The 23,963-nt window shown below is 47.1% G+C and overlaps 1 protein-coding gene across 9 annotated transcripts in view; it reads left to right on the top strand.

Moving 5' to 3' along the window:
• LOC130276903 (mucin-5B-like) overlaps window positions 1–23,963 on the top strand; it is a 221,592-nt gene that overhangs the window by 108,696 nt on the left and 88,933 nt on the right. For all 9 annotated transcript variants that reach the window (XM_056526902.1, XM_056526903.1, XM_056526901.1 and 6 more), the window contains 2 exons: window positions 19,038–19,189; window positions 19,653–19,791. In XM_056526902.1, coding sequence (XP_056382877.1) covers window positions 19,038–19,189; window positions 19,653–19,791 — 291 coding nt within the window. The remainder of the gene's footprint in view (window positions 1–19,037; window positions 19,190–19,652; window positions 19,792–23,963) is intronic.

Below are 23,963 nucleotides of genomic sequence, written 5' to 3'. Positions count from 1 at the left end.
AAGTTGGATGGGAAAGTGAAAAAAAAAATTTTTTTTTCACTAAAATGCTGGTGTCACCCTAAATTTTTCATTTTCACAAGGGAAAATAAAAAAAAGCCCCCCAAAATTTGTAACCCAATTTCTTCTGAGTAAGAGCATACCCCATATGTGGATGTAAAGTGCTGTATGGGTGCACTACAATGCTCAGAAGAGAAGGAGCGCCATTGGGATTTTGAAGAGAAAATTTGTCCGGAATTGAAGGCCACTTGTGTTTACAAAGCCCCCATGGTACCAGAACAATGGACCCCCCCATATGTGACCCCATTTTGGAAACTACACCCCTCATGTAATGTAATAAGGGGTGCAGTGAGCATTTATGCCCCACAGGTGTCTGACAGATTTTTGGAACAGTGATCCGTGAAAATGAAAAATGTAATTTTCCATTTGCACAGCCCACTGTCCCAAAGATCTGTCAAACGCCAGTGGGGTGTAAATGCTCACTGCACCACTTATTAAATTCTGTGAGGGGTGTAGTTTCCAAAATGGGGTCACATGTGGGGGGGTCCACTGTTCTGGCACCATGGGGGGCTTTGTAAATGCACATGGCCCCTGACTACCATTCCAAACGAATTCTCTTTCCAAAAGCTCAATGGTGCTCCTCCTCTTCTGAGCATTGTAGTTCGCACGTAGTGCACTTCAGGTCCACTTATGGGGTACCTCCATACTCAGAAGAGATGGGGTTACAAATTTTGGGGGGTATTTTCTGCTATTAACCCTTGCAAAAATTTGAAATTTGGGGGGAAACACATATTTTAGTGAAAAAAAAATATATATTTTTTTACATATGCAAAAGTCGTGAAACCCGTGTGGGGTATTAAGGCTCACTTTATTCCTTGTTACGTTCCTCAAGGGGTCTAGTTTCCAAAATGGTATGCCATGTGTTTTTTTTTTGCTGTTCTGGCACCATAGGGGCTTCCTAAATGCGACATGCCCCCTGAGCAAAATTTGCTCTCAAAAAGTCAAATATCACTCCTTCTCTTCGGAGCATTGTAGTTCGCCCGTAATGCACTTCATGCCAACTTATGGGGTACCTCCATACTCAGAAGAGATGGGGTTACAAATTTTGGGGGGTATTTTCTGCTATTAACCCTTGCAAAAATGTGAAATTTGGGGGGAAGCACACATTTTAGTGGAAAAAAAAAAATTTTTTTTACATATGCAAAAGTCGTGAAACACCTGTGGGGTATTAAGGCTCACTTTATTCCTTGTTACGTTCCCCAAGGGGTCTAGTTTCCAAAATGGTATGCCATGTGGGTTATTTTTGCTGTTCTGGCACCATAGGGGCTTCCTAAATGCAACATGCCCCCCAAAAACCATTTCTGAACAATGTACTCTCCAAAATCTCCTTGTCGCTCCTTCGCTTCTGAGCCCTGTACTGCGCCCGCCGAACAATTTACATAGACATATGAGGTATGTGCTTACTCGAGAGAAATTGGGCTACAAATATAAGTATACATTTTCTCGTTTTACCCCTTGTAAAAATTCAAAAATTGGGTTTACAAGAACATGTGAGTGTAAAAAATAAAGATTGTGAATTTTCTCCTTCACTTTGCTGCTATTCCTGTGAAACACCTAAAGGGTTAAAACACTTACTGATTGTCATTTTGAATACTTTGGGGGGTGTAGTTTTTATAATGGGGTCATTTGTGGGGTATTTCTAATGGGAAGACCCTTCAAATCCACTTCAAACCTGAACTGGTCTCTGAAAAAAAGCGAGGTTCAAAATTTTGTGAAAAATTGGAAAATTGCTGCTGAACTTTGAAGCCCTCTGGTGTCTTCCAAAAGTAAAAACACGTCAATTTTATGATGCAAACATAAAGTAGACATATTGGAAATGTGAATAAAATAAAAAAATATTTTGAATATCCATTTTCCTTACAAGCAGAGAGCTTCAAAGTTAGAAAAATGCTAAATTTTCAAATTTTTCATCAAATTTTGGGATTTTTCACCAAGAAAGGATGCAAGTTACCACAAAATTTTACCACTATGTTAAAGTAGAATATGTCACGAAAAAACAATCTCGGAATCAGATTGATAACTAAAAGCATTCCAGAGTTATTAATGTTTAAAGTGACAGTGGTCAGATGTGCAAAAAACGCTCTGGTCCTAAGGTGTAAAATGGCCTGGTCCTTAAGGGGTTAAGGACTCCGCAAATTTTCGTTTTTGCATTTTCGCTTTTTCCTCCTTCCTTTCTAAAAATCATAACGCTTTCAATTTTACACCTACAGACCCATATAAGGGCTTGTTTTTTGCATCACTAGTTGTACTTTGCAATGATATCACTTTTTGTAGACTATAACCTGTGGCGAAACCCCCAAAAAATTATTTGTAGGGTGAAATAAAAAACAAAACCCCATTTTTTTTTACTTTTGGGGGTTCCTGTTTCTACGCAGTACAATATTTGGTAAAAATGACACCTTATCTTTATCCTGAAGGTCCATACGGTTACAAGGATACCCAATCTATGTAGGTTTTATTTTAATACATTAAAAAAATTATAAACTACATGCACCAAAATTAGTATGTTTAAAATTGGCATCTTATGACATATTATTTTTCCGTATGAGGGCTCATTTTTTTGCGCCGTCATCTGAAGTTTTTATAGGTACAATTTTTGTTTCGATGGGACTTTTTGATCGCTTTTTATTAATATTTTTATGTTATATGAAGTGACCAAAAATGCACAATTTTGGACTTTGGTATTTTTTTTACATGTACGCCATCGACCGTGTGGTTTAGCTAACCTAATATTTTAATAGTTCGGAGATTTACGCATGTGGGGGTACCACACATGATTATTTTTATTCTTTATTACATTATTTTATTTAAAAAAATGGGAAAAGGGGGGTGATTTAAACTTTTAATAGGGAAGGGGTTAATGAACTTTTACTACTTTTTTGTACACTTTTTTTTTTAGCCCCCATAGGGAGCTAAAATATGTAATCTTCTGATTGCATATACTGATCAATGCTCTGCCATTGCAAAGCACCGATCAGTGTAACCATCGCTCTGCTGCTCTAGCTTGCTGCGCATGGAGCAGTAGATCGTTGATGGGACAACGGAGAGGCAGGTGAGGACCCTCCCGTCATCCAGTAAGCTGATCGGGACATCGCGATTTTTTCGCTATAGTCCCGATCAGCTCCGCTGAGCTGCTGGGATTCTTTTACTTTTGTTTTAGACGCCGCGATCAACTTTGATCGCGGCATCTAAAGGGTTAGTGCAGAGCATCGGCCCAATCGGCTGTGCCCGGCATTAGCCGTGGGTCCTGGCTGCCCGTAGCAACCGACCGGGACCCACCGGGTTTAGCCCGTTCTCTGCTGGTGAGAACGGTTTACACCCGATAAGCGGCACCAGGACGTACCTCTCCTTAAGGATCGAAGATGCAGGGCGTATGCATACGCCCTGCGTCCCCAAGAGGTTAAGGCCCAAATGGGCTGAGGGGTTAATTAACATTATTTTTTAATAGTTTACTAATACTTTTAAATTATTTTAGTAAAAAGATGGGAAAGGTGGTAGATTCAAGCTTTTTTTTAGGGAAGAGGTTAATATTTTTTTTTTTTACTGTTTGTTATACCGTATATACTCGAGTATAAGGATTTTTCAGGCTGAAAACGCCCCCCTCGGCTTATACTCGAGTGAACTCTCCGCCCATCAATCCCTTCTCAGTGGTCTTCAACCTGCGGACCTCCAGATGTTGCAAAACTACAACTCTCAGCATGTTGGGAGTTGTAGTTTTGAAACATTTGGAGGGCCGCAGGTTGAAGACCACTGCGGCCTTCGTCATCATCCAGACCCCCCCTTTAGTTTTCTACTCACCTCCCCTCGGTGGGAAGGGTGAGCTGGTCCGGGCCATCTATGCTGCAGGGACCGTCCAGTGGGGAGGGTTAGTCGTTCCAGGCTGTCCATCTTCACCGGGAGGCTCTCTTCTCCGCTCCGGGCCGACCCTGGACTAGTGACGTTGCCTTGATGACAACGCACAGGGACGTCCCTGCGCATGAATGTCCCTGTGCGTTGTAGTTAAGGCAACGTCACTAGTCCGGGGCCGGCCCAGAGCGGAGAAGAGAGCCTCCCGGTGAAGATGGACAGCCTGGAACGACTAACCCTAGCCACCGGGCGGTCCCTGCAGCAGGTTAGTCGTTCCGAGCTGTCCATCTTCACCGGGAGGCTCTCTTCTCCGCTCCGGGCCGGCCCCGGACTAGTGACGTTGCCTTAACGACAACGCACAGGGACATTCATGCGCAGGGACGTCCCTGTGCGTTGTCATCAAGGCAACGTCACTAGTCCAGGGCCGGCCCGTAGCGGAGAGGAGGGCCTCCCGGGGAAGATGGACAGCTCGGAACGACTAACCCTCCCCACTGGACGGTCCCTGCAGCATAGATGGTCCGGACCAGCGCACCCTTCCTTCCCACCGAGGGGAGGTGAGTAGAAAACTAAAGAGGGGGTCTGGATGATGACGAAGGCCCGGCAGTGGTCTTCAACCTGCGGACCTCCAGATGTTTCAAAACTACAACTCCCAGCATGCCCGGACAGCCAATGGCTGTCTGGGCATGCTGGGAGTTGTAGTTTTGCCACATCTGGAGGTCTGCAGGTTGAAGAGCACTGATGAAGGGATTGACTGGCGGTGATGATGAAGGGGGGGGGGGTGTTAATGACGGGGGTGTGGATGATGATAGGGGGGGGGTGATGACAGGGGGGGGGATGATGTATTTCCCACCCTAGGCTTACAGTAGAGTCAATAACTTTTCCTGGGTTTTTTGGGTGAAATTAGAGGCCTCGGCTTATATTTGGGTCGGCCTATACTCGAGTATATACGGTAGCTCCCATAGGGTATGTACAGACTGCGGAGCATTGCATCCTAGGGTCTGTAGAAAACACTAAGGTGCAATGCTCTGTCTGTAGTCTACTTTGCACATACACACCCCCCCCCCCCCCCCCCCCAAGTGTAGAGCAGTGCAGACTGCAGACACAGATGGAGGCCCTGGGAGGATCACTGACCACTGGGGCCGCAGCACAGCACACAGTGAGTGCTTGCTGTGTAGATAGCATTTTACCTACTGTAGGGGAACAGGGCGGCTGCAGCTAAGTCGGAAGGTGGACGGTCACTTTCACTGACTGATCCTCCAGGGCAGGTAGGCAGAGCAAGGGATGGAATGGCGCAGGCACAGATGAAATGGCGGCATTACGTCGGCGGCGTGGGAAGGAGACAGTTAGGAGGAGTGGCAGCCCCACCCGATGAGTGATTGGTACTCGGAGGGTGGTGCTGCCACTGAGGCATAGCTCCTGACCGCCCGCAGGTTTTGGGTTGGGTCCCGCAGGATCCCGATCCCAATGCAGGGCTCTACTCTGCGATGCTGTGGAGGAGGAGAGCTGAGCTGAGCTGGAGTGGGGGGTCACATGTCACCCCAGTAGTAAGAAGATTACATGAGGAGGGAATTTGTTACAGTGTGTCACTCCAGTAGTAAGGAGATTACATGAGGAGGGAATTTGTTACAGTGTGTCACTCCAGTAGTAAGGAGATTACATGAGGAGGGAATTTGTTACAGTGTGTCACCCCAGTAGTAAGAAGATTACATGAGGAGGGAATTTGTTACAGTGTGTCACCCCAGTAGTAAGGAGATTACATGAGGAGGGAATTTGTTACAGTGTGTCACCCCAGTACTAAGGAGATTACATGAGGTTTGTTACAGTGTGTCACCCCAGTAGTAAGATTACATGAGGAGGTTGTTTGTTACAGTGTGTCATCTCAGTAGTAAGGAGATTACATGAGGTTTGTTACAGTGTGTCACCCCAGTAGTAAGGAGATTACATGAGGAGGGAATTTGTTACAGTGTGTCACCCCAGTAGTAAGGAGATTACATGAGGAGGAGGTTTGTTACAGTGTATCACCCCAGTAGTAAGGAGATTACACGAGGAGGAGGTTTGTTACAGTGTGTCACCCCAGTAGTAAGAAGATTACATGAGGAGGGAATTTGTTACAGTGTGTCACCCCAGTAGTAAGGAGATTACATGAGGAGGGAATTTGTTACATTGTGTCACCCCAGTAGTAAGGAGATTACATGAGGTTTGTTACAGTGTGTCACCCCAGTAGTAAGATTACATGAGGAGGTTTGTTACAGTGTGTCATCTCAGTAGTAAGGAGATTACATGAGGTTTGTTACAGTGTGTCACCCCAGTAGTAAGGAGATTACATGAGGAGGAGGTTTGTTACAGTGTATCACCCCAGTAGTAAGGAGATTACACGAGGAGGAGGTTTGTTACAGTGTGTCACCCCAGTAGTAAGAAGATTACATGAGGAGGGAATTTGTTACAGTGTGTCACCCCAGTAAGAAAATTACATGAGGGAATTTGTTACAGTGTGTCACCCCAGTAGTAAGGAGATTACATGAGGTTTGTTACAGTGTGTCACCCCAGTAGTAAGATTACATGAGGAGGTTTGTTACAGTGTGTCACCCCAGTAGTAAGGAAATTACATGAGGAGGGAATTTGTTACAGTGTGTCACCCCAGTAGTAAGGAGATTACATGAGGAGGTTTGTTACAGTGTGTCACCCCAGTAGTAAGAAGATTACATGAGGAGGGAATTTGTTACAGTGTGTCACCCCAGTAAGAAAATTACATGAGGAGGGAATTTGTTACAGTGTGTCACCCCAGTAGTAAGATTAAATGAGGAGGGAATTTGTTACAGTGTGTCACCCCAGTAGTAAGATTACATGAGGAGGGAATTTGTTACAGTGTGTCACCCCAGTAGTAAGATTACATGAGGAGGTTCGTTATAGTGTGTGTTAGGCAGGAGATTACATGAGGAGGTTTTGTTACAGTGTGTCACCACAGTAGTAAGGAGATTACATGAGGAGGGAATTTGTTACAGTGTGTCACCCCAGTAGTAAGGAGATTACATGAGGTGGGAATTTGTTACAGTGTGTCACCCCAGTAGTAAGGAGATTACATGAGGAGGGAATTTGTTACAGTGTGTCACCCCAGTAGTAAGGAGATTACATGAGGTTTGTTACAGTGTGTCACCCCAGTAGTAAGATTACATGAGGAGGTTTGTTACAGTGTGTCACCCCAGTAGTAAGATTACATGAGGAGGTTTGTTACAGTGTGTCACCCCAGTAGTAAGATTACATGAGGAGGTTTGTTACAGTGTGTCACCCCAGTAGTAAGATTACATGAGGAGGTTTGTTACAGTGTGTCACCCCAGTAGTAAGATTACATGAGGAGGTTTGTTACAGTGTGTCACCCCAGTAGTAAGATTACATGAAGAGGTTTGTTACAGTGTGTCACTCCAGTAGTAAGAAGATTACATGAGGCGGTTTGTTACAGTGTCACCCCAGTAGTAAGATTATATGAGGAGGAGGTTTGTTACAGTGTGTCACTCCAGTAGTAAGAAGATTACATGAGGGGGTTTGTTACAGTGTGTCACCCCAGTAGTAAGATTATATGAGGAGGAGGTTTGTTACAGTGTGTCACCCCAGTAGTAAGAAGATTACATAAAACCTGTCACCACAGACTGACCTGGAGCCCCCATTCAGTAGAGGAGCACACTCCCAGGAATCCTCATGTCTTCCCCTCCATGTCTTATTTCTGGACACTTATTTCTGCCTCTCATACACCTCTCCACATGGCTGCTGGCTGTAATTTCCAGCTCAGTGTAATAGGCCCTATCCTATAGGGTTTCTCCCACTCAAACTGCCGCCCCCTGCAGGCGGGAGGTGGTAGTGATGGAACCCTTCCTCTTTTAATTATGTCTGGTCGTGCCATTCGTGTTCCTTCTTATCATGTCGGCTGCCAAGTGCAACTTCCATCCCTGTACTGTATGAGATGACTAGAACCAGTGGAATACTGCTCCCTTTCAAATTACTGCCCCCTGCAAGCAGGAGGATGTAGCAGCAGCCCCTTTTTCTTTTAATCTGGTTCGGTCCAGACATCAGTACTGTCTACTAGTGCAGCCATGGAAGTGGGACATGTGGGTGCTGTTTCCGGGACGGCAGGACATCACCCCAAAAACGGGAATGTCCTGCCGGATCTGGGGCGGTTGGGAGGTATGGACTCATGTTCACACGGCAGAAATTCCGCATGATTTTTCCACACAGAATTCTGCCTACGTTTTTTGCCCATTCACTTTAATGGGATTCTGCAAGGTCATTCACACAGCAGAATTTCTGTTCGTGACAGAGCCAGGGGACAGCAGGAAGCAGAGGTAACCTCCACAGTGGATCGCCACCGGCCACCTCCACAGTGGATCGCCCACCCACCCACTAGTCCACCAGGGAGCATTCACAGATCCCTTTAGACGCCACTGTCAGCTTTGACAGCAGCGATCTAAAGGGTTATTAGCCAGCCGCGGCGATTGCCGTATGCTGGATATTGGCGGTGGCCCCGGCTACTGAAATCAGCCGGGGGCTGCAGAGTATGGAGTGGGCACGATTCCGGAGCCTGCTCCATACACCCCACTGAGCACCGCATGCTGGATATTAGCGGCGGTGATGCATCAGCGGCCCCCGGCTACTGAAATCAGCTGGGGGCTGCAGAGTACGGAGCGGGCACGAGTCGGAGCCCGCTGCATACACCCAGAGCGCCGCCACGTCAGATCCAGTCTGCCCGGCTCCACAAATGTGGAATTTGTATCTCTTGACGCCCGGGACATGCTGTTCTGGGCGTCAGGAGATACAAATTCCACATCCCTAAAAGGATCGATTCAAAAATATTTTGAATCGATTATCGGCAAATGAAAAATCGCGATAATCGCGCAAATTGATTTTTTTCTTACATCCCTATTGGCTATAAATTCATGCAGAATTTTATGTGGAATTCCATGCAGAAATTCTGGTGTGTGAACATAGCCGGTGTCAAAATCCCTAGTGATCTAGAGCAGAGAAGGGGATTGGGCTAGTATCCCTGTACCGCAGACAAACACTTCATTTTACTATCCCTGTTGGTCTGGGGCAATGGAGAGGATAATCATTTATACCTGAGGTCCAATATTTTAGAGACTATAGGCTGCTTCACACAAACAACGCATAAACCACACCCAAAGAAAACACGTGACAGCTAGATACTCTTTTTTGCTGTTTGTCTGCAGCAGTTTTAGTTTTTTTCTTTTAAACATTAAAATCTTTTAAAATCAATCTTTATTCTTAATAAATAATGAGAACTAAGCCTAAAAGGGGTTAATCAGGAATTAAAAAAACAGAGCTAATTTCTTCCAAAAACACCTGTGCTCATCTTGTATGTGGGATTAATGGTTGTGGGATTGTGGCTCCATTCACTTCAATCAATGGAACTAAGCTGAAATACCACAAACAACCTAAGGACAGGTGTGGAGCTGTTTTTTTTTTTTTTAAGAAACCAGCTCTGTTTGCTAATCCCAGATTAGTCTGTTTTAGCCGCATATACACAAACCACCATCATTTTAACCCCCTCCCTTCCTTGGATGTATGCATTTGTCAAAGTTGCTAGCTAGTTAGCACAACTGGACATATTCATACGTCCTAACGATCTCCTTCACAGCACAATGCGCTGCAGGAGATCGCCGGCGGGGCCCGCCTGTCAATCACAGCCTGGGTCCCGCCGCAGCTGCCAAGACTGGGATCGCGCCAGTCTTGGCAGCATTAATGCCATCGATGCCGTGATCAGTCCTGACTTGTACAATAAAAGGAGAATAGTATTTATCCCGCACGGTAAACGCCGTAAACAAAACAAAAAAAGCGCAATAAAAAGCAAATTTTGGTCCAAAACGTTAAATAAATAAAAAATCAAAAGGTAGTATGAGTCACAAAAATCGTACAAATCAAAAGTACAGCTTGTCCCGCAAAAAAAATAAGCTCTCACACAATGGCGCTGGACTACACGAAAACACAAAAAAGGGGAAAAAAGGATTTTGCTGAGAAAAGGAAAAAGAATGTTAAAAAGCTATATTAATTGTGTATCGCCACAATTGTACTGACCCACAGAATAAAAATAAGATATTTTTTTACCATACAGTGAATGCCGATAAAAAATAATAAAAAAAAAAGCCAGAAATTTTCCAATTTTTTCACAATATTTTTTTCACAAAAAATTCTGCATGAATCAACAAAGATTTACCACTAATATAATATTTCACAAAAAAAACTATCTCAGAATTACGCTAAGTAAAAGGATGTAAAAAAATTATGCTTGGTCATTAAAGGGAACCAATCAGCAGATTTTAGGATATATAATGCTTGGCAATGCGTGTTATATACTAAAATCATTATCCTCACCATCCCCAGGGGACGTTTGTGCCCCCAGGGATGGTGAGAATATAAAGTCCCCCCGGCCACCTGGAAAGTAGTCCCCCGGGCGGGGACTTACACTTACTAGCTCCAGTTGCTGCGGCCGTGGTCCCGCCTCTTCACCTTGATTGACGGCTCGCATCACTGCTCTGACGCGAGCCATCATTTAAGCCGCCAGGGGCCAAAAACGTCACACTGCCGCTCAGCCTATCGCCGGCCAAGTCGTAACTTCGCTGAGGCCGGTGATTGGCTGAGTACGGTATGACTCACCAACCACCGGCAACCAGGAAGAGGATGGTGGCATATACAGGAGTGGGTTACCGGAAGCATCGGGGGAGCGAAGGAAGGTATGTACCTCTTTATTTTTTTACTGCAGGCAGTATGGAGTACAACTTTCCTATTCTGGAGTACTCCTTTTATACCTTCACCAGCCCTGGTGGCACAAACGTCCCCCGGGAATGGGGAGGATAAGGATTTTAGCATATGTAACGCATTGCCAAGTGCTATATTTGCTAAAATATGCTGATTGGTTCCCTTTAAAGCAAAAAAAGGCGGCTTCCTGAGGAGGTTAAAGGGGTACTCCGATGGAAAACTTTTATTTATTTATTTATTTATTTTTAAATCAACTGGTGTCAGAAGGTTAAACAGATTTGTAAATTATCAATACAGTGGAAAGTTAGAAATAATCGGCACTCACCGGTCTTCTCTAAAATCAGCTTCTTTATTAGTACATACTCACAACATGAAATGCAGTCAGGGAGAGGGATATGTGCAGGGGGGGGGGGGGGGGGTAAGTAGTAGGCTGCCTACTACTTACTCCCCCTGCACATATCCCTCTCCCTGACTGCATTTCATGTTGTGAGTATGTACTAATAAAGAAGCTGATTTTAGAGAAGACCGGTGAGTGCCGATTATTTCTAACTTTCCACTGTATTGAAGATTTGAACTTTGCCATTACATCAGAGCACCACCACATCTCTACAGGTTTGTCCTAGTCGAGCGTCCGTCCAATAGTCCGGCTTAGCCAGTAGTAGCAGTGCCGAATATTACACTTTTGTTTTGCAGATTTGTAAATTACTTCTATTAAAAAATCTTAATTGTCCAGTACTTATTAGCTGCTGAATGCTACAGAGCAAATTCTTTTCTTTTTGGTACACAGAGCTCTCTTGTCACGATGCCGGCTGGCAGGTAGTGGATCCTCTGTGCCAGAGAGGGATTGGCGTGGACCGTGCTAGTGGACCGGTTCTAAGTCACTACTGGTTTTCACCAGAGCCCGCCGCAAAGCGGGATGGTCTTGCTGCGGCGGTAGTGACCAGGTCGTATCCACTAGCAACGGCTCACCTCTCAGGCTGCTGAAGATAGGCGCGGTACAAGGGAGTAGACAGAAGCAAGGTCGGACGTAGCAGAAGGTCGGGGCAGGCAGCAAGGATCGTAGTCAGGGGCAACGGCAGGAGGTCTGGAACACAGGCTAGGAACACACAGGAAACGCTTTCACTGGCACAATGGCAACAAGATCCGGCAAGGAAGTGCAGGGGAAGTGAGGTGATATAGGGAAGTGCACAGGTGAAGACACTAATTGGAATCACTGCGCCAATCAGCGGCGCAGTGGCCCTTTAAATCGCAAAGACCCGGCGCGCGCGCGCCCTAGGGAGCGGGGCCGCGCGCGCCGGGACAGGACCGAGGGAGAGCGAGTCAGGTACGGGAGCCGGGGTGCGCATCGCGAGCGGGCGCTACCCGCATCGCGAATCGCATCCCGGCTGGAAGCGGAATCGCAGCGCCCCGGGTCAGTGGATCTGACCGGAGCGCTGCAGCGGGGAGAGTGTAGCGAGCGCTCCGGGGAGGAGCGGGGACCCGGAGCGCTCGGCGTAACAGTACCCCCCCCCTTGGGTCTCCCCCTCTTCTTAGAGCCTGAGAACCTGAGGAGCAGACTTTTGTCTAGGATGTTGTCCTCAGGTTCCCAGGATCTCTCTTCAGGACCACAACCCTCCCAGTCCACTAAAAAAAAAGTTTTCCCTCTGACCTTTTTAGAGGCTAAGATCTCTTTGACAGAGAAGATGTCCGAGGAGCCGGAAACAGGAGTGGGAGGAACAGATTTGGGAGAAAAACGGTTGAGGATGAGTGGTTTAAGAAGAGAGACGTGAAAGGCATTAGGGATACGAAGAGAAGGAGGAAGAAGAAGTTTGTAAGAGACAGGATTAATTTGACACAAAACTTTGAAAGGACCAAGATAGCGTGGTCCCAACTTGTAGCTAGGGACACGGAAGCGGACATATTTAGCGGAGAGCCATACCTTGTCTCCAGGGGAAAAAACGGGAGGAGCTCTTCTTTTCTTATCTGCGAACCTCTTCATGCGTGATGAAGCCTGTAAGAGAGAATTTTGGGTCTCTCTCCATATGATGGAAAGGTCACGAGAAATTTCATCCACAGCGGGTAGACCAGAGGGCAAGGGGGTAGGGAGGGGGGGAAGAGGGTGACTGCCGTACACCACGAAAAATGGGGATTTGGAGGAAGATTCAGAGACTCTGAAGTTATACGAGAATTCGGCCCATGGAAGGAGATCTGCCCAGTCATCCTGGCGGGAGGAAACAAAATGTCGCAAATAATCACCCAAGACCTGGTTAATTCTTTCTACTTGTCCATTGGACTGGGGATGATATGCAGAAGAAAAATTTAATTTAATCTTGAGTTGTTTACAGAGAGCCCTCCAGAATTTAGACACGAATTGGACACCTCTATCCGAGACGATCTGCGTAGGCAACCCGTGAAGACGAAAAATGTGTACAAAAAATTGTTTAGCCAACTGAGGCGCTGAAGGAAGACCAGGAAGAGGGATGAAATGTGCCATTTTGGAGAATCGATCAACGACCACCCAAATAACAGTGTTGCCACGGGAAGGGGGTAAATCAGTAATAAAATCCATACCAATCAGAGACCAAGGCTGTTCGGGGACAGGCAGGGGATGAAGAAAACCAGCGGGCTTCTGGCGAGGAGTCTTATCCCGGGCACAGATAGTGCAGGCTCGCACAAAGTCCACAACATCCGTCTCCAGAGTCGGCCACCAATAGAAGCGGGAGATGAGTTGCAGAGATTTCTTGATGCCCACATGACCTGCGAGATGGGAGGAGTGACCCCATTTGAGGATTCCGAGGCGTTGGCGTGGAGAAACAAAGGTCTTTCCTGGAGGAGTTTGCCTGATGAAGGCAGGAGAAGTGGAGATCAGGCAGTCAGGTGGAATGATGTGTTGCGGAGAGAGTTCAACTTCTGAGGCATCCGAGGAACGAGAGAGAGCATCGGCCCTAATGTTCTTATCGGCAGGACGAAAGTGAATCTCAAAATTAAACCGGGCAAAGAACAGAGACCACCGGGCCTGGCGAGGATTCAGCCGTTGGGCAGACTGGAGGTAGGAGAGGTTCTTGTGGTCGGTGTAAATAATAACTGGAAATCTTGATCCCTCCAGCAGATGCCTCCATTCCTCAAGTGCTAATTTAATGGCTAGAAGCTCTCGATCCCCGATGGAGTAGTTCCTCTCCGCCGGAGAGAAGGTCCTAGAAAAAAAACCACAAGTGACGGCATGCCCGGAAGAATTTTTCTGTAGAAGAACAGCTCCAGCTCCCACTGAGGAGGCATCAACCTCCAGTAGGAAGGGTTTGGAAGGGTCAGGTCTGGAGAGCACGGGAGCCGAAGAAAAGGCAGACTTGAGTCGTTTAAAGGCGTCTTCCGCTTGAGGAGGCCAGGACTTGGGATCGGCATTTTTTTTGGTTAAAGCCACGATAGGAGCCACAAGGGTAGAAAAATGTGGAATAAATTGCCTGTAATAATTGGCGAACCCCAAAAAGCGTTGGATAGCACGGAGTCCGGAGGGGCGTGGCCAATCTAAGACGGCAGAGAGTTTGTCTGGATCCATTTGTAGTCCCTGGCCAGAGACCAAATATCCTAGAAAAGGAAGAGATTGGCATTCAAACAGACATTTCTCAATTTTAGCATAGAGTTGATTGTCACGAAGTCTCTGAAGAACCATACGGACATGCTGGCGGTGTTCTTCTAGATTGGCCGAAAAAATTAGGATATCATCCAGATATACAACAACACAGGAGTATAACAGATCACGAAAAATTTCATTAACAAAGTCTTGGAAGACAGCAGGGGCGTTGCACAGGCCAAAGGGCATGACCAGATACTCAAAGTGTCCATCTCTGGTGTTAAATGCTGTTTTCCACTCATCCCCCTCTCTGATGCGGATGAGGTTATAGGCGCCTCTTAAGTCCAATTTAGTAAAGATGTGGGCACCTTGGAGGCGATCAAAGAGTTCAGAGATGAGGGGTAGGGGGTAGCGGTTCTTAACCGTGATTTTATTAAGACCGCGGTAGTCAATGCAAGGACGTAGGGAGCCATCTTTTTTGGACACAAAGAAAAATCCGGCTCCGGCAGGAGAGGAGGATTTACGGATAAAGCCCTTTTTTAAATTTTCCTGGACGTATTCAGACATGGCAAGAGTCTCTGGGGCAGAGAGAGGATAAATTCTGCCCCGGGGTGGAGTAGTGCCCGGGAGGAGGTCGATAGGACAATCATAAGGCCTGTGAGGAGGTAGAGTCTCCGCTTGTTTTTTGCAGAAAACATCCGCGAAGTCCATATAGGCCTTAGGGAGACCGGTTACTGGAGGAACCACAGAGTCACGGCAAGGGTTACTGGGAACCGGTTTTAGACAGTCCTTGGAACAAGAGGGCCCCCAACTCTTGATCTCCCCAGTGGACCAATCCAGGGTTGGGGAATGAAGTTGAAGCCAGGGAAGTCCAAGGAGAATTTCCGAGGTGCAATTGGGGAGGACCAAAAGTTCAATCCTCTCGTGATGAGATCCGATGCTCATTAGAAGGGGCTCCGTGCGGAAACGTATGGTACAGTCCAATCTTTCATTGTTTACACAATTGATGTAAAGGGGTCTGGCGAGACTGGTCACTGGGATGTTGAACCTGTTGACGAGAGAGGCCAAAATAAAATTTCCTGCAGATCCAGAGTCCAAGAAGGCCACAGTAGAGAAGGAGAAGGCAGAGGCAGACATCCGCACAGGCACAGTAAGACGTGGAGAAGCAGAGTAGACATCAAGGATTGTCTCACCTTTGTGCGGAGTCAGCGTACGTCTTTCCAGGCGGGGAGGACGGATAGGACAATCCCTCAGGAAGTGTTCGGTACTAGCACAGTACAGGCAGAGGTTCTCCATGCGGCGTCGTGTCCTCTCTTGAGATGTCAGGCGAGACCGGTCGACCTGCATAGCCTCCACGGCGGGAGGCACAGGAACAGATTGCAGGGGACCAGAGGAGAGAGGAGCCGAGGAGAAGAAACGCCTCGTGCGAACAGAGTCCATATCTTGGCGGAGCTCCTGACGCCTTTCGGAAAAACGCATGTCAATGCGAGTGGCTAGGTGAATAAGTTCATGAAGATTAGCAGGCATTTCTCGTGCGGCCAGAACATCTTTAATGTTGCTGGATAGGCCTTTTTTAAAGGTCGCGCAGAGGGCCTCATTGTTCCAGGATAATTCTGAAGCAAGAGTACGGAATTGTACGGCATACTCGCCAACGGAAGAATTACCCTGGACCAGGTTCAACAGGGCAGTCTCAGCAGAAGAGGCTCGGGCAGGTTCCTCAAAGACACTTCGGATTTCCGAGAAGAAGGAGTGTACGGAGGCAGTGACGGGGTCATTGCGGTCCCAGAGCGGTGTGGCCCAAGACAGGGCTTTTCCAGACAGAAGGCTGACTACGAAAGCCACCTTAGACCTTTCAGTGGGAAACAGGTCCGACATCATCTCCAGATGCAGGGAACATTGGGAAAGAAAGCCACGGCAAAACTTAGAGTCCCCATCAAATTTATCCGGCAAGGATAGGCGTAGACCAGGAGCGGCCACTCGCTGCGGAGGAGGTGCAGGAGCTGGCGGAGGAGATGACTGCTGAAGCTGTGGTAGTAACTGCTGTAGCATAACGGTCAGTTGAGACAGCTGTTGGCCTTGTTGCGCTATCTGTTGTGACTGCTGGGCGACCACCGTGGTGAGGTCAGCGACAACTGGCAGAGGAACTTCAGCGGGATCCATGGCCGGATCTACTGTCACGATGCCGGCTGGCAGGTAGTGGATCCTCTGTGCCAGAGAGGGATTGGCGTGGACCGTGCTAGTGGACCGGTTCTAAGTCACTACTGGTTTTCACCAGAGCCCGCCGCAAAGCGGGATGGTCTTGCTGCGGCGGTAGTGACCAGGTCGTATCCACTAGCAACGGCTCACCTCTCAGGCTGCTGAAGATAGGCGCGGTACAAGGGAGTAGACAGAAGCAAGGTCGGACGTAGCAGAAGGTCGGGGCAGGCAGCAAGGATCGTAGTCAGGGGCAACGGCAGGAGGTCTGGAACACAGGCTAGGAACACACAGGAAACGCTTTCACTGGCACAATGGCAACAAGATCCGGCAAGGAAGTGCAGGGGAAGTGAGGTGATATAGGGAAGTGCACAGGTGAAGACACTAATTGGAATCACTGCGCCAATCAGCGGCGCAGTGGCCCTTTAAATCGCAAAGACCCGGCGCGCGCGCGCCCTAGGGAGCGGGGCCGCGCGCGCCGGGACAGGACCGAGGGAGAGCGAGTCAGGTACGGGAGCCGGGGTGCGCATCGCGAGCGGGCGCTACCCGCATCGCGAATCGCATCCCGGCTGGAAGCGGAATCGCAGCGCCCCGGGTCAGTGGATCTGACCGGAGCGCTGCAGCGGGGAGAGTGTAGCGAGCGCTCCGGGGAGGAGCGGGGACCCGGAGCGCTCGGCGTAACATCTCTGCTGACATCACGAGCACAGTGCTCTCTGCTGACATCTCTGTCCATTTTAAGAACTGTTCAGATTAGGAGAAAATCACCATAGCAAACATATGCTGCTCTGGTCAGTTCCTAAAATGGACAGAGATGTCAGCAGAGAGCACTGTGGTCATGATGTCAGCAGAGAGCTCTGTGTTCCAAAAAGAAAATTATTTCCTCTGTAGTATTCAGCAGCTAATAAGTACTGGAAGGAACAGGAAGCAAGGGCAGGACAACACACCTCTGGGACAATGACAAGGGATATTTTGATTAAATCCTACCCAAGAGGGGTGGGGAATTAGAGATTGTCCGTAACCAATGTGCTTTGTATAACAACAAGCCGTAGGCCACAGGAAGGTGGTAAATAGATATGACAGTGATTAATCGCATAGATTTTCCTTGGTGCCAGTTCACATTATGGAATTTCCAAGTGAAATTTTGTTGCACCGCGCACTAGAAATTCTAATTCTAGACTCTGCTGAAAGAATTAACTTTCTGAGTGCATTGCTGCAAATGGTGACGCTGCTTGTCCACGTAGTCCTAGTGCCAATGGATTTCATTGGAGCCTGTAGGAGGAATCTGTGCCTAGATATGGACAAAGATGTAGTAGCCTGAATGGGCCCAAACCCACATCCCCTACAATCCAACGTCAATGACCTTAAGGCTGGCTTCACACTGTGGAATTTCTGAGCAGAATTTCTGCCGGAGACCGAGCCGGTGGCACTAGGACTGCGCAGACTGCATTGCCTTCCCTATAGATGGCAATACATTTCTGGGTGGATCATTGGGGAGATCTGCTCAGAAATGCATTAACATCTATGGGGACGGCAATGCAGTCCACATGGTCCTAGTGCTGCCGGCTCGATCTCTGGCAGAAATTCTGCTCAGAAATTCCACAGTGTGAACTCAGCCTAAAAAGTTGGGTGCTCTTCCTACCCCTCCTGTGACCAATACTTTTTCAGCTTCCACTTCTATCCTGCAATGATCATAGAGATAAAAACAAGATGGGATAGAGAGGACTGTGCAGCTGTAACTGAACACCCTCGTCTGATCTGGGGGAGGTTTTAGCCTGCAAGGCCATGAATGTTAGCACTTTAGGACATGACCTGATTTGGGTTGTACAGTGCCATTTATTTTTTGTTACACTATTACTGTTTTTTGTTTAGTTTTTTTGCATTTATTTTTAGCATTTCCCATAAGAAATATATGAATCAAGAACTTTCTTCTAGGGGTTGTTATAACCATTGGGATATCACATTCCCAAGTATGGTTGCTTTTATTTAACCTTTTATTAGCTGTTAGACTAGGTTCAGACTACGGAATTTCCGCTTTGAAATTGCAGGCACAAATTCCACTTGCTAAATTGTATAGTGTAGTGAATGGGTTTCCGTTCACAAATTCACACTTCGGAATTTGTGAAGTGGAATTTGTGAATGGAAAATCCGCTTGGAAATTTCCGCCTGAAGAATGGCGTTGCTCTTTCTTCAGGCGGAAATACTCGCGGAACACATTGCAGTCTATTGGAGACTGCAGTGTCTGCACAGTCCTAGCGCCGACTGATTCAGTCGGCGCTGGCTGCAATCGGAATCTCCGAGCGGAAATTTTCTGCCCGGAGATTCCGTATTCTGATCCTAGCCTAGCCTAGCCTGCGGAATTCTGCTTCAAATTAAACCCCATAGACTTCTATGAGATCCTGCACTCCCATTCACACTTCTGAATTTCCGCTTGTGGAATTCCGCAAGCGGAAATTCAGAAGTTTAAATTGGAGTGCGGAATCTCATAGAAGTCTATGGGGTTTAATTTGAACCGGAATTCCGCAAATTCTACTGTGTGAATAGACCCTAAACTAAAAGGGATAAAAACGACATGAACACGACTGACATACACGGTTTTCTTTTCTCTTTTGCTATGTGTTCTGTCCACCTGCAGTACAGCAAAGATTGTGTGGCAGGATGTGTTTGCCCTAAAGGTTTAGTGTCTGACGACAATGGTGGTTGCATCCCTGAAAGCAAGTGCCCATGTGTGTACGGCGGGAAGTTTCATGAAGCCGGATCGAAAATTAACATATCCTGCAATACATGGTATTAAACTACTTTTTTATATTGTTTAATGTGTAGAAAGCCAGCCGGGCCCTTTTGTTTGATTTTACCATTTTCTTTAGTATTGAGGATTTAGTTGTGTTTTATATAGATCACCCTTTAAGATATTCATATTTATATGAGAAACATAAAACAAAATGTTCTCCATACAAAATCAGATTATTTGTCACGTGGGGTTATTAGGCGACAAGTTTGATATGTTAAAATCAGTGTAATATAGAGGGCAGTAGAGCCGTTCCGCATTGTAATATGACATGATTTTTTATGTCTTTCATCTCTGATCCACTTATAAGTGCTGCCACTTGCAAGATTTCTGTATTCTCCAAGTAGGCAGGGGCAATAATTAATGCACATAGTTGGGAATAATCTAACCTTTAGCCTATGGCAAGCCAAATGGGGTGGCTAAGATTTTAATCGCTTTAAATTTGGTCTCTTTCTCTGACAGCACCTGTATGAACAGGACCTGGGACTGCACAAGTGAACATTGTCCGAAGATCTGCACAGTATATGGAAATGGAAATCTCATCACCTTTGACAAGTCTTGGAATTATTTCAGTGGTGGCTGTGACTACATCTTGGTTCAAGTAATCACGTTTAGAAATGTTGACAGTTCGTGACTTTTCATTGATGGCATGCCTCTTAGATGCCTCGAAGGATTGTTAAAGGAGATATCCAGTGGTGAAAAACGTATCCCCTATCCTAAGCATAGGGGATAAGTTTCAGATCACAGGGGGTCCGACCACTGGGGCCCCGCGCGATCTCATGTACGGGGCCCCGACAGCCTACGGCAATCTCCAGCCAATCTGGCTAGCGAGCCGGGGCCCCGTACAGGAGATCGCGCGGGGCCCCAGCGGTCAGACCCCCTGTGATCTGAAACTTATCCCCTATCCTTAGGATAGGGGATACATTTTTCACCACTACACTACCCCTTTAAAGAGTACCTGTAATCATATCAAGTGTAGTTGTGCTGGGTACAGCAGCTTAGTCCATTTCTAGTTCTACAGATTTGTTTAGGGGTGAGATCCTCAACTAATCAAACTATTAAAGGGGTATTCCAGCTCTGATCGCGAACGGTCCACCGCTGTGACCCCCAGCAATCTGCATTCTATGCCAGGCTGCTGCTCCTGTCTCAGAAACCTCTGTGTTTCCTGTACTGAAGCAGTGGCGTCGCTAGGGGGGGGGGGCAGAGGGGGCCATGCCCCCCCCCTAGATCAGGCCGTGCCCCCCCCTTGGGCCCCCCAATTTAAAATAAATAAGGATGTCCCGATACATTGATGGCTCCGCCCCCAGCACAGGAGAGGACGGGACGAGAGCTGACAGGTCACACAGCAGAGCGGCCGCTTCATGTGAGGTGAGTGATGTCCCCGTGTCCTGCCTCTCTCCCCCCTGGTCAGCAGTATAACCCGGGGGCTGGGTCACGTGTATAGTAGCAGTCCAGAGGGGTCACTTTTCCCTCCTCCAGTGTCCACAGGTCACCAACAGGCCACATTATCACAAAAAATTTGGGGAAAAATTGCGCGGAGGGAAAGTGACCCCTCTGGGAGGACAACATGTGAACACACTGCTAGTTTATCATTAACCCCTTAAGGGTACATTCACATGTACAGGATCTGCTGCATATTTTTGCTGCATATTTTGTGCAGCTGATTTTGCAACCCATTAGCTTCAATAGGTAGCAAAATCAGCTGCAGAAAATATACAGCAGATCCTAAGGGCTCATTCAGGGGTGGATCCACAGCATATTTTACACTGATCCCCCAACAATGGACCCTACAGTGCTGCCTCCATCTGTGCCTGCTCAAAACAGCAATCCTCCACTACAAGCAGACACGCTTTGATGTGTATACTCGCACACATCATGGCCGCTCCTGCTCTCTGAGCTAGGCCGAGAGCAGCCGCGATGTGTGCGAGTATACACATCAAAGCGTGTCTGCTCGTAGCAGGCAGAGCAGGCACAGATGGAGGCAGCACTGTAGGGTCCATTGTCGGGGGATCCGCAGCGTAAAATATGCTGGGGATCCATCTGTGTAAATGAGCCCTAAGGACACAAGGCATATGTGTACCCACAGTGCCTGCTCCCACTGTGTTGTATAAATCATTAGCTAGAACCCTCAGCTAATGCCAGACATCACCAATCAGGCTGATGTCCGACATTAACCCTTTAGATGCCGCTATCAAAGTTGATGGTAGTGTCCAAAAGTTTTAACGCCTTAAGGACCAAGCGTTTTTCCATTTTTGCATTTTTTCCTCCTCACCTTTTAAAAATCATAACCCTTTCAATTTTGCACCTAAAAATCCATATTATGGCTTAGTTTTTGCGCCACCAATTCTACTTTATAATGACATCAGTCATTTTACCCAAAAATCTACGGCAAAAACGAAAAAAAAAAATCATTGTGTGTGTATATATATATATATATATATATATATATATATATATATATATATACACGCACACACGTTTTAAAATTGCCCCCCCACTTTTGTCACTGGCCCCCCATGTGCCCCCCCTAAATATGAATGCTGGAGACGCCACTGTACTGAAGACATGACATCATGCCCCGCCCCCCCCCCATTGGGGGGACCCCTTTGGATAGGGGTTAAGATGTCTATGGCTGGAATACCCCTTTAAGTACTTATGGCTTATGTTGAGGATAGGGCATCCATGTAATTTCCTAAAAAGCCCCGTCAAACTGTAGTGTTTTCAGTCAGGCACATAATGCTATCCAAATGAACTTACATGGGCATGGACTATGTCTGATCAACTGCTTTACTAGATTGGAGGAGGAGAGGGGGAATATAACTGACCCAGCAAGGCATAATAATCAACAGCAGCAGCAGAGGAAAACATGGATCAGGATTATAAATCAGTCATAGCACTAATATGTACAATGGCACTGAATATTTATATACACTGCTCAAAAAAATAAAGGGAACACTTAAACAACACAATGTAACTCCAAGTCAATCACACTTCTGTGAAATCACACTGTCCACTCAGGAAGCAACACTGATTGACAATCAATGTCAAATGCTGTTGTGCAAATGGAACAGACAACAGGTGGAAATTATAGGCAATTAGCAAGACACCCCCAATAAAGGAGTGCTTTTGCAGGTGGTGACCACAGACCACTTCTCAGTTCATATGCTTCCTGGCTGATGTTTTGGTCACTTTTGAATGCTGACAGTGCTTTCACTCTAGTGGTAGCATGAGATGGAGTCTACAACCCACACAAGTGGCTCAGGTAGGGCAGCTCATCCAGGATGTCACATCAATGCGAGCTGTGGCAAGAAGGTTTGCCGTGTCTGTCAGCGTAGTGTCCAGAGCATGGAGCCGCTACCAGGAGACAGGCCAGTACATCAGGAGATGTGGAGGAGGCTGTAGGAGGGCAACAACCCACCAGCAGGACCGCTACCTCCACCTTTGTGTAAGGAGGAGCACTGCCAGAGCCCTGCAAAATGACCTCCAGCAGGCCACAAATGTGCATGTGTCCACTCAAACAGTCAGAAACAGACTCCATGAGGGTGGTATGAGGGCCCAACATCCACAGGTGGGGGTTGTGCTTACAGCCCAACACCATGCAGGACATTTGGGATTTGTCAGAGAACACCAAGATTGACAAATTCACCACTGGTGCCCTGTGCTCTTCAAAAATGAAAGCAGGCTCACACTGAGCACATGTGACAGACGTGAAAGAGTCTGGAGATGCTGTGGAGAACGTTCTGCCTGCAACATCGTCCAGCATGACTGGTTTGGTGGTGGGTCAGTAATGGTGTGGGGTGGTATTTATTTGGTTGGCTGCACAGCCCTCCATGTGCTTGCCAGAGGTAGCCTGACTGCCATTAGGTACCGAGATGAGATCCTCAGACCCCTTGTGAGTAGTGATGTCGCGAACATAAAATTTTCGATTCCTGAACGGCGAACACGAACTTCTGCAAATGTTCGCAAACCGGGTGAACCGCCATTGACTTTAATGGGCAGGCGAATTTTTAAACCCACAGGGACTCTTTCTGGCCACAATAGTGATTTAAAAGTTGTTTCAAGGGGACTAATACCTGGACTGTGGCGTGCTGGAGGGGGATTCATGGCAAAACTCCCATGGAAAATTACATAGTTGATGCAGAGTCTGGTTTTAATCCATAAAGGGCATAAATCACCTAACATTCCTAAATGGTTTGGAATAACGTGCTTTAGCCCCCTTTAGGCAGCACATAGAGCCCCCCTTTAGGCATCACATAGTTATATCCCCCTTTAGGCAGCACATAGATTTCCCCATATTAGGCAGCACATAGTTAGAGACCCCCTTTAGGCAGCACATAGTTAGATCCCCCCTATAGGCAGTACATAGATTCCCCCATGTTAGGCATCACATAGTTAGATCCCCCCTTTAGGCAGCACATAGTTAGAGCCCCCCTTTAGGCAGTACATAGGTAGATCCCCCCCCCCCTATAGGCAGTACATAGATTCCCCCATGTTAGGCATCACATAGTTAGATCCTCCCTTTAGGCAGCATATAGATTTCCCCATATTAGGCAGCACATAGTTAGAGCCCCCCTTTAGGCAGCACATAGGTAGATCCCTTTCTATAGGCAGTACATAGATTCCCCCATGTTAGGCAGCACATAGTTAGAGCCCCCCTTTAGGCAGCACATAGATTTCCCCATATTAGGCAGCACATAGTTAGAGCCCCCCTTTAGGCAGCACATAGTTAGATCCCCCCTATAGGCAGTACATAGATTCCCCCATGTTAGGCAG

The sequence above is a fragment of the Hyla sarda genome, chromosome 6 (genome assembly GCF_029499605.1).
Source record: "Hyla sarda isolate aHylSar1 chromosome 6, aHylSar1.hap1, whole genome shotgun sequence".
NCBI classification, from domain to species: domain Eukaryota; kingdom Metazoa; phylum Chordata; class Amphibia; order Anura; family Hylidae; genus Hyla; species Hyla sarda.
This window is presented reverse-complemented; position numbering and strand designations above follow the sequence as displayed.